At 40.6% G+C, this 11757-nt stretch overlaps 1 protein-coding gene across 13 annotated transcripts in view; it reads left to right on the top strand.

Moving 5' to 3' along the window:
• The first annotated feature begins 1524 nt into the window (after positions 1–1524).
• CFAP20DC (CFAP20 domain containing) overlaps positions 1525–11757 on the top strand; it is a 276608-nt gene continuing 266375 nt past the window's right edge. For 10 of the 13 annotated variants that reach the window (XM_060110979.1, XM_060110980.1, XM_060110978.1 and 7 more), the window contains exons 1-3: positions 1558–1907; positions 4273–4362; positions 7081–7174. In XM_060110979.1, coding sequence (XP_059966962.1) covers positions 1887–1907; positions 4273–4362; positions 7081–7174 — 205 coding nt within the window. In that variant the 5' untranslated portion in view covers positions 1558–1886. The other 3 variants (XM_060110977.1, XM_060110973.1, XM_060110975.1) reach the window with 3 other exon arrangements.

The raw sequence follows: 11757 nt of genomic DNA, 5'->3' as shown, positions 1-11757 counted from the left end.
CACCTAGCTCTTAGTATAGTGTCTGGAATATACTGCATTCCTAAGAGTTATCTCTTAAATGAATGGATGGATAAATGTCCCCCATTAGAAAACAAGATAGACACCATGTCTACTGACCATAATTCCCAAAGCCCCCAGCACAGAGTCCTGCCAAAAACTGTTGTTGAACTAGGTTTGAGCTCTAGAAACCAAGTCTGAATTCTAGATATTGTACTGCAATTTACAGCTATGTGACAGCCCCACCTCTATCTTGTACACAACCAGTATTAGTGTATTCAAGTAAATTTGTTCCTTATCTTTCCTTCTTAGCCCTGACAAGGAGCAGGTCCAGAAGGCATTCATTTTCTCATCCCATACATGATCCATGGTGCCACAACCAAAAATCAACACTGCATCCTTGAGTAAATTCCTAATCAACTCAGAACCTCAGTGATCTCAACTGAAAGGAGACTAACCCTTACTTCACAGGGTTGTGAACCACTTGGCCTGTAGCAGGGGCTCCAGGAGTGGTACCTGACTACTGATTAACCCTGAGCCACTGACCTAACTCAGCTTTGAGTTAGGTACGAGCTCCAAACCAGTTCCATCACTTACTGGCCATGTGAGCTTAGGCAAGATATTTTACCTTTCAGAGCCACAGTTTCTTAGCCAAAAACGGACAATAATACCTACATTGTAAGAGTGGTTCAGACACAGAACCAGTTAAACTTAAGAGAGCGCCTGGCTCAATAACGTATGTAGTTATTACTTTGGGCAAAAAACCTTGGCTTTTTGAAGTGTGCAGTGACCTTCCTTGGGCCTTCTGAAGCAATGAAAGGGGATGGCGGACCCTATCAGTGCCTCAACGAAGCCAAGTTTGGGAACCTTGAGCAAAAGGCTCCATGAGGGGCTTCCCTGGTGGCGCAGTGGTTGAGAGTCCGCCTGTCGATGCAGGGGACACGGGTTCGTGCCCCGGTGCGGGAAGATCCCACATGCCGTGGAGCGGCTGGGCCCGTGAGCCATGGCCGCTGAGCCTGCGCGTCCAGAGCCTGTGCTCCGCAATGGGAGAGGCCACAACAGTGAGAGGCCCATGTACCGCAAAAAAAAAAAAAAAAAAAAAAAAAGGCTCCATGAGGGTTCCATGATTCCACGATTCCATGACTCTTTCCTCCAGCAACCTACCAGTTATCAGTGTTTACAACGAAGAGAGGCCAAGCCGACGTGACAGGTTTTCTAGAAGAATCCAGCACCTGTGGTAGCTCTTAAGCCAGGTTAAATTTAGGCTATTTTGCAGACACGGGTCACGACCTAGTGCGGGCGCTGGTCACAGGTTGGGCGTCCCACCCTTTGAGCGAAAGTCCGTCAGTTGCCTGGGCAACGCCTACGTCACTGCGTAGTCTCACGTGTCCGTCAGCGTGAAGCTCGGCCAGCGCCACGCGCAGGCGCCTCGTGGGAGCCAATGGGCGCGGTCGGAACGTCCGCCCCGCTCGGCCCTCTTCCGAGCGGATTCGGGGGCGGGGCGGGGCGGGGCGGGGTGGCGGCGGGAACGCGCCAGCCTTTCTCCGGTGAGTAGGCTGGCGGTTGTCGGAGGTTCAGCGTCTGGGCACTCTGTCACGTAGGTTACGCACACGCTCAGTCCCCTGGGGCCGCCCGGAGCCTGCCCAGGCAGCTGTCCCCTCCCAGACTCCGGCGCCCCGGAGGCGGGGCCGCGATGGTTCGGGGCGGGGGCCCGAGGTGGAGCTGACGAAGGGCGGAGAAGAGCCTGGCCGAGTTGGGGCCGACCACTAAGCCCTTCCCCGGTCGTCGGGCCCTGGCTTCCCGCCCGCCGATTTCCAGCCGTCAGGGTCACGCTACTCTCTGGAAGCCCTGAATTCCGGTGCCCCTCAAGCCCCGGGCTCCCGGCGGGAATGTTCAAAAATGAGTACCAGGTAACCGGAAACGGCTCTCCAACGGGTCTAGCTTTGTCCTGTTGGGTGAGGTAGCTCACGTCCGGGTGAAGAGGGACATCCCCCCCCGCCAAGTAATACTGTCTTTCTCGGGGTAAGAAGGAACTAATGGATACGTGGTCTTAACCCAAAAAGGGAAAGAAAAGAAAGCAACTGCCGTGTGGGCATATGATTTGACGTTCCCTCTCCAGCTCCGTGCTTCTCAAGGTGTAGGGATTCCCTGTGTTTCTGACTGAAATGCAGCCTTAAACCCCAACCAGATCTCCGGAATCAGAACCTTAAGGGCAGGACCCATAAACCTTGAGTTTTAACAATACTGAGGCACACTGGTAACTCAGAAGCTATTTAGCAGAGAGTGAATGAGTGAATGCATGAATGGGTTAAGCTAAGAAAGAAAATAAGCAGTTTGGCCGTCTGCTGTTTTCTCTTCCCCCAAATTGAGGGCGCGTCAGTGATTCTCAAAGGCTGTGGTACATTAAGATCATTTGGAGTACTTGTAAAAAAATGGATTTCCTGAGCCTCACATCAAATAGAGTGAATCAGAATCTCTGTTGATGGGGCTAGTTAATTTACCTTTATAGCACCTTTCTCCATTTGATTCTGATGCAGGTGGTCTAAATACCACACTGAGGGAAACTGCTTCTGGGTCTTCCTCAGTCACTTTGAGTATCCTAGAGGGTCTCCAAAGCGCTCCTGCTTTCCTCACTTTACTGGGCACCTCCCTGATCTTCCTTGACCCTAGTCTCCTACCCTCCCCTCCTATCTCTACCTGAGGTTACACTCTCCATTTACAGTCTGTGCTATCCTAGTACTGCTGTTACGAACAATTTCGTCCCCGTGCCGGAACAGTCCTCCACTGGTCACCTCTTCGTTGCTTCTACCTTTTCATCAAATACTACCTGCCTTCTTATGAGTGCCCTCAGAGTATTCTGCAGTTCTCTTTCTTCTGTTCCGTTTGATGTCATTAAATCTGTTGGAACAATTTTAGAGTTTCTCTCGCTTAAGATAGGTAAAATATATTATAAAAAAATCAGTGTCTACTGTGGGAAACAGGTGATAGCAGAAATGTGGGTGGGGGAAGTATTTTTCTATCTCACCAGGTATAAGGATTTTTCTCTTTAAAAAAAAAAAGAAAAAGCTTCCTCACATTTAAAATTCATAGTGAAATATGACCTGACCCCAGAAGCTATAGTAATTCAATTCCACACACAGTTTGCACATAGTACTGCCTACAGAAGACGTTAAATGTCTTAACTTCAAGTGATTACATGTTAAAACTCAGAAGCAAAAATATCTTTATATTATTGAGAAAAATTAAAAGCAGGAAATTCTTTATGAAAGTCAGACAGATTTGCTCATGTGCTGCTTATAATTTAACAGGCCATAGAAGAAAACCATATTTACTCTCATTTCAGGTTTTCAGTTTTTTGCAATAAACTCTTCCTTAGAGACAATCATCTTTGATTTCTCTCTTATAATTAAAGCCTATGGACACTCAGTAATGTGTTTAGTGTTTTTACATGAGCATGTCCCTCCATGTTCCCAGGTTTACAATAGGGAACACTTAGCATGTCTATGGAAATGATTCTGTTTTTTTGGTACATATTTTATAGATCACCAAATTAATTTGTATTAAATATATAAAAAGATCTTCTAGGAATCCTCAAAATAAGAATCACTCCGTCTCCAAGTCCAAGCTTCTTTTATTGACCCGGTACTAAACTATTCAGTTTGCCCTTTTTTTGAATAATCATTGCTGGTATTAATGAGTCCTTGCTTTGTGCATCACACTTTATTGAGTGTGATGGTTTATGTTTACTATCCTATGTAATCTAACAACCCATTTTACAGATAGAGAATCAAGAGGTTAAGTAACTCCAAAGTCAGATAGCTAATAAATGGCAAACCTGTATTGGAGCTCAGGTTAGTGTAACTAAAAAGCTTGTAGCCAGAGATAACTATCAGATTTTATTAGCCTGGCTTGAGAGTTGAGTTTAAACCCATTAGTGTGTGTTGAATAGAGTATTTTGTAAGCATGAACTATACATGTGAAATAACTGAACCTTACACTGAGAGACTGTAAGGTTTGTATGGCATGGAGTTTATTTAATGTTTATCATGCTTTTAAAAAAATTTCTTAAACCATTAATCCAAGGTGACCTGAATCAGAACAGTTGTTGCTTAGATACAATCAAGATATAAAGTAGGAGTGATAAGAGGGATAATGTTTCCTCTCAGATCTACTTAACTTACAGATGCCTGGAACAGTGGGTATAGACTGTGTGGTGGATAGTATTTCCTCCTTAGCATTGTCTTTCACTTTAATTTTTAATATTTTTTTTCCTAGGGAGGTGCATTTGTTGAAATCTTTAGTGCTCAGGGAAAAAATCCTGGAGCAAAATGGAAGATCCTTGGCAGTCCATCTGTGATTTGGAAAGTAAGTGTTAGAAATCAGAGCCACCTAAATCCTGGAAAGAAATGAGAGTAAAGATTATGACAAGAAGGGCTTGGTAAGATTTCAGAACAGGTTTTTCTGTTCATTCACTTCAAAACCCTTTCATGACATCATTGGCTGCAGCCCTCACAGACACCCCTCCTTGGCCATTGAAGACTTTGGCACACAGCTCATAACCCATCTCTATATGCCAAGTCCTGCTGCTGCTTTAGGTGACTTCAGTTTCTGTGAGGAAAATCTCCAAATCCTGGGCTTCTCAGCTTCTTGATTTCTTCATCTCTAATGACGTCTTCCACTCTACTTCAGCAGCCTTTCCCACTGTCACACCTTGTACCTTATCACCAAAAATTGCAGGGCCTCTGAAGTTACTAAGTGAGAACTTGAGACATCCCTCTCTGAGTCCAATCTTCGATTCTTAATGTTGCTTGCCTAGTTACTCCCACTGTATTTGTTCTTCAGCCTAATTGAGACTCTTAGGCCATTGACCATTCTACTTTTCTCCCTGTGTTTAGATTTATTTACTTACTTAGTTAACCTACTTACTCACTCACTCTGTCTTCACTTTCTTTTCTCTCCAGCCCAGAATCCATGGTCCATTATTTCAGTCACTTCCCAGTCAAGACCTCGAATGCCCCTGTTCCTTGTCCTTTCATCATGCCTGCCTAGCAAACGCCAACCATTTCTGAATCCCCGATTCTCTCTCTTTTCTGTGCCTGCATCTGGGCTTCTCAGTACCTTTGGAAAGATATCTATAGTCTCTCAGATCAATAATGCTATAATTCAGTGTCAACAGCCCCGGAAGTTCTCCTGTTCTCTTGGTCTCTAAAATGGTTCTTTCTCCATTATCTTCAGGTTTCCAGCCACTAACTTCTTACCCCCATCCCCATCCCACACCCAGGACAGACCCTCCTCACTCATTCACCAGAAGACCTCACCCCCCATTTCACAGGGGAAACTGATGTCAGCAGGTAGAAACTACCTCATCTTGCTGCTACCAGATCTAAAAATCTGTATCCTTCCCTGTTCTTTCCTCTTTCTCTTCTCTCTTGTACAGTTGAGAAAAAAACACCTTTCTAGGGTCTTTGTTCTATGGATAGTTTTTTTAAACTATTAATTGAGTGCCTACTATTTGCCAAGCCATAGGATTCAGCACATTACCTGTTCTATAATCCATACAATAACCTTATATCTCACAAGGTACCCTTATGCCTATATTATAGGCATAGTAAGGTTAAGTGACTTGATCAAAATTATATAGCTCTTACTATGAATAAAAGTTAAATGTGGCTGTGAAGATACAGAGCAGAGAGATTAGGTAAGGCTTCCCTGAGGAAATGATACTTGATCTCTGAGAACTAACTAGGCACCAGGTGGAGCTGGTAGAACATTTCAGGCAATGAGAAAAGCAGGTACAAAGCCCTTGCTTTGGAGGAGCTTAGAATTTTTAAGAAACTGCTAGAAGGCTACAGAGGCTAGGATTCAGAGTGAGGGAGAGTGCGAGGCAGGAGATGAGGTTTTTTTTTTTTTTTTTTTTTCCGGTATGCGGGCCTCTCACTGTTGTGGCCTCCCCCGTTGCGGAGCAAAGGCTCCGGACGCGCAGGCTCCGGACGCGCAGGCTCAGCGGCCATGGCTCACGGGCCCAGCCGCTCCGCGGCATATGGGATCCTCCCAGACCGGGGCACGAACCCGTATCCCCTGCATCGGCAGGTGGACTCTCAACCACTTGCGCCACCAGGGAGGCCCAGGAGATGAGGTTTGAAAAACTGGGCAGGGGCTAGACTACACAAGGATTTGTGGCCATGCTCAAGATTTTGGTAAGCTGTTGAAAGGTTTTAGTATATGCCCAGCTTGTGTGTAGATGAAATAATACACTCGATGTGTATGTTCATTTGGAATACATAAGAGATGCTATTGTGATGGATATGATACAATTTTATTTAAATGTTAATTCTTAGCAGCCATTAGTTACAATGTATTTCTTAACATATACAAAAAGGAAGAGTGGGAGGATCTATGAAATATTTTATTGTGAAAAAGGAGTCTTTATACTTAAAGATTGGAAATTTGCTCCAAGATAAAAAAAATAACCATTTACATTAGCACTTTGACTGATGGAAATTAGACTCTCATGTGTAAGTTTTTCATTCCAAACTTGTTTTGTTTCTGTTCATTTTTCAGGTAACCTTAGTTGTAACACTTTAGTTTGTACTGATTTTAAGTAAATGATGTATAGAACTTCAAGTTAGAGGACTAGTAAAATAAGGCACTGATTAATTCTATATGAGCCATGGCTTGAAACCAAGGAACTTCCAAACTGGATACAACATAGATTAGATGGTTTATTGTACTGTTAACAGAAAGTGATGTTCAGCCTATGCTATTAGATACATAGATTAAAGGAGGGAAAGGGTAACTAAACTCTGGAAACTTTAAATTAGTAACTTGGGAATTCCTGAAGTTGGAGAACTTTTTACCATTTAGAGGAAGAGTGTCTTGATATAGTAGAGAATTTGCCAAGTGGCTAAGGGTGGCTTCTATATTCCAGTTCCCAGCAAGTCTCAGTGTAAGAGTATCATCAAGGCCTGAGCTTATTTTAAGCCATTTCAGTGTGGAGCTTTTTCTGTGGGCTTGCTTCTCCAATTTTATAATAAAAGTCAAATAAGATATGCAGTTACCACTGTTTTCATTTTTGTTCTGTAGGAATTTGATAAAGAAGTTAAAAGTTTTGTGTTTGTCCTGAAAGGCAGCAGCCAAACAAATAAAATTCAGTTACCAAAGGAGAATAAGCAAATCCGTAAGTAAGACTTTTAATATTGAAGCTTAACATTTGATGCTTAAAGTTACACTTTTAAGTCTCATAAACAGGCCTATTAGTTTGACTTTTACTGGCATCTGTCAACGTAAAGTAATAAGGTTTTTTTAAATTTAGAGAGTAACTTTATTCCAGGCTTTTGAAAAGAGATTCTGCTTCATTGTTTATTAGAAGTTTACTTGTATGTTAAAGAAGATTTAGAAGATTATTCAATTAATTAGACTAGTAATGATATTTATTAAGCACTTACTGTGTGCCAATGACTTTCTAAGCATTTCATATTTTTTAATTCTTTCAATCCTCACAATAGCTCTTTTACAGATGAACACACTGAGGTTGGTTCCTCATCAAGAGACCATGAGTTCCTAAATGATCGTAAATCAATTTGTGAGAAAAAAAATTATGTAAAATACTATATAAGGCATTATTTAGTAAGATATCAACTTATATACCTTTAGAAATATTAGTATCTAATGAGTAAAGATATGAATATGTGATTTAACAAAAACCCCAAAAATAGACTTCAATTCTTATCTGCTTTGGAAATGAGGATCAGAGGTTTAAAGCAGAAGGAACCCTGAGAGATCACCTAAATTTATGATCAGAAGCCCAGTTATTGGCCACACTGGGGTTAAAATTCAAGGCTCTGCCACCAAATTAGGCTTTGTGTACACTGATGTGATTTAAGAAATATAATTTATCAAAATGCTTAATCATATTTTCATTAACTTTATCCTATATTTAACTATTGTGATTTAGCAAATGTAGGTAACCAGCTGTTTTTTTACATTCATTCTTTACTTCTTCATTCATTAAGAACATTTATTGAATACCTATTGTGTACCAGGGACTATGAAAAGACCTATTCTTGGTATCTCATTTTCTCATTTTAATTCGGTTTTCTAAACTTTTATAGGCTGTGTGTTTTATCTACTATTTCAAGCTACTGCATGCATATTTTAGATTTCTAAGACATAAACCAAACCACAGAAATTATAGATGGAAGATGATTTATTTTAAAGTGATATCTTTCTAAATAAAATAAGAAACAGAACCTCAAAGAGAGGGGATAATCATTGTTAAAATAATTTTTTTAATTTACCACCATTTTAAAATCATGATTTCCTCATAGTTTGCATTTTTTAATAGCAAAGATTTTTTTTATTTCTGCATAAATTTGTACTGATAAATAAAGTGAACTAAGATGAGCCATGGAAACATGTCTGAAACTGGAGGTTATTCTTTAACAGGAAAAATGGTCCGTCTTTTTTAAGAGTATTGACTTTGTAAAATAGACACATTTGGTTTACAGGAACATAACTTTATTCTAAACCAGTGTTCTTTTGTATTTCTTACTGTTGGCCTCTCCTTCCATGTGATGCCTTCAGCATCTATGCATATGATGATGTTACTGACAAAATCAAATCACTTCTAGTAACATTTCTCAGTTGGCTCTGAGAAAGATTTCTCCTCTACCAAAGGCTCAGTGATTAAAGACACGCTCCCCTTTCCCACTTTTATCTAAGTTTCTTTTTAGAAATAAAACAAATTTAATGTGTCATAATTGCTTTTTAAAAATGGAAAGATGATAGTTTTAATTGGAAGAAAGGGAAGAATCTTTTAATGTATTTCTTTTACAGTGCCCTGTAATTAAAAATTAATCTGGCTTTTCAGTAGAATGTGCAGCCCTGTAACAAATGAAACAGTTTATATAGTCTGTCCTGTTTTTAATGTTTTTAAGATTATTTGGAATTTTTGATAATGGGAATTTATAGTTATTTTCACTTGTATAAAATGATCTTCTATGTGACATTGTTATGGTTAAATTTAAATTTAATGGCATGCCTTGAATAGAGAATTGGCTTTCTGTTAACATTTCTAAATTAAGTTCAATTACCATATGTATTCCTATTTTACGAGTAAACATCCACTTTATTTATGCCAACTTGACATTAGGTACCTCGTATGTGTTCCCTACTGTATTAAGTACCTGTGAAGAAAGTCTAATAGTGAACTTCAATATTTTTAGCTTTTCATTTTAAATAGTAATATTTCTGAATTATATTTGAGCATCTCTAAATATGTCAAAGTTTTTTTTAAACTCAGCATCTGATCAAATAAAGGAAGGTGTGATATTGATTATCAGATTGTGTACTTCTCCAGGGCAGGACTCTTGCATCATCTACTTTGTACCCCTAACTTAGTGTGTCATATACAGTTGGTGTTTAGTAATTTTGTTAAACTTGCCATACTAAGAAACTATAACAATTTAGGTTATAATTTCTGCTGGTAACCATTTGGCCTTGATAATGAGACTTGTAAATCATTAGCCAGTTAAATAAATAAATCCATGTTGCTATTAATGCTGGAACATGTTATATAGAGTTGCCCATATGAGAAGAAGCTCTGTTACATGTAAACATCTATCATTTGGATGGTCTGTCCAGGGACTTTCTGTTTGAGGCTCATGTTTGAAACCATTGTTTTCTCTGCCTGTGGCATCTGAATCAAATGGTGTGTCTCTCGGGATCAGCATCCCTGAAGCCCTGTGTTGATCTAAGTTTCAGCTGCTCTGGTGGATGAGGTCATCTTTATGAGGTACCTCTCAGCCTCCCCCTGCCCCAACTTTTGGTATTTTTTTTTTAATAAACTCATTATAACTTCCTCTTTCTAAACCCCTTCAGTGGCTTTGACTTCACTATTCTACTGATACTGCTCTTGTCACGGTCACTAGTACTCTCTCTATTCCTGAATCCAATGGCCAGTTTTCAGCCCTCATCTTGCGTAACTTAACAGCAGCATTGACAAAGGTGACACACTCCTCCTTGATATAGTACTTTCTTCGCTCATCTTCCAGGATGCCCATACTCGTAGTTTTTTTTCTCCTACTTCGCTGGTCTTTCTTCTTAGTCTCCTTTCATGGTTCTTCCTCTTCTCCCCAACACAACTTAATGCTGTAGTGCCTCTGGACTTAGTCCTTGACCTTCTTGACCTTGAACTACACTGACTCCTTTGGTTTTGGGCTCTAGTCTCATGGCTTTAAATATCATCTCTGTTGTATACCAGCTTACATTTCCATCTCTGACTTGTGTCCCAAACTCCAGATTTGTATATTCAGTTGCTTAGTTGACATTTATGCTTGGACAGCTTTACCCTAGAAATTTTTCTTCCTCCTCCTGCAGACTGCCCCATCTCAGTTGTTAGCAATTTGTCTTTCAGTTGCTCAGACCAAAAACTCTTAAATCAGCTTGATTTTTCCTTTTTTTCATCTAGAAAATCTTATTGACTCTATCTTTAAATTAGATTTAGAGTCTGACTACTTCTTGCCACCTCCCTGCTACCACCCTGGTCCAAGCCACCATTATCTCGTGCTTGGATTATTGCAGTAGTCTTCTAATTAGTCTCCCTGTTTCTGACTTGCCTCCCTACAGTCTGTTGTCAACTTAGCAGCCAGAGGGATTCTGCTGAAAATACTGCATCTCTCTCAGGGTAAAACCCCAAAATCTTTAGGACCCTGTGGTATCTGCTGCCCTCTTAACTCTCTTTACTTAACTTTAACTTTACCTCCTATTACTATTTCCTTTTTCACTCTGCTCAAACCATACAGGTCTCCTTGCTCTTTTCAACCATAGCCTGGTACCTTAGCACCTTAGCCCTTGTGCACAAGCCGTACCCTCTACCTAGGGCTTTTGTTCCCCAAATAGCTACATGGCTCACTCTCTCCCCTTCTTCAGGCCTTTACCAAATAAAATGTCACCTTCTCAGTGAGGACCCATCCTGACCTATACTTAAATTACAACCTGTGCTTTGTATCCGTTCCCCATTCTTAATCCCCTTTACCCTGTTCTCCCTTTTCCTATAGTAATTATCACCATTTAACATGCTATTTATGTTCTTTTATTGTTTTTTCATCATCACCAGAAACTAAGGCCTACCAGCACAGAAATTTAGTCTATTTTGTTCACCTAGAACAGTGCCTGGCAAATAGTAGACATTCAGTAAATCTTTGTTGAGTAAATGAGTGAATGGATGAGTGGCTTCCCATTGATTTTAGGATGACCTGTATCCTTCACATGGCTTTCAAGTCCCCGTGTAACTGAGTTCCTGGCTATTTGCCAGACTTATCCTCTGCTACTTTTCCCCTTCCGTCTCTCCTACCAGTCCTTTAGGCCTTTAAGTTCATGCAATCTACTATAGCCTCTTCCATCACATGATGGAGTATTCCCTCTCCCTGCAGTATTTATTCCTCTCCTCTACCCCTATCTTCCTTGCCCAGTCAATCCCTGCTATTCTTCCCAGCTGAATTCCAATGTTCCTTCTTCAAGAAAACCTTCACTCATCATCCTCTTCCTCTCAAGGACCCAGGATTATATGCTTTCATAGCACCCTGACCTTCTCCTTCATGGAACTAGTATATAAGTTCTTAGAGGGAAGAGACCATGCCTGTCTTATTCACTACAAAAGCTTCAACGCTGAGTCTTGCATATAGTATATGTTCAGTGAATCTTTATTAAATGATAGATCTAATTTAATCTACACAAATGATTCTGTGAGGGGTAAACCTA

The sequence above is a fragment of the Mesoplodon densirostris genome, chromosome 10 (assembly GCF_025265405.1).
Source record: "Mesoplodon densirostris isolate mMesDen1 chromosome 10, mMesDen1 primary haplotype, whole genome shotgun sequence".
Lineage (NCBI taxonomy): Eukaryota > Metazoa > Chordata > Mammalia > Artiodactyla > Ziphiidae > Mesoplodon > Mesoplodon densirostris.
Note: the sequence above shows the minus strand (reverse complement) of the source record. Positions and strands in the feature narration are given on the sequence as shown.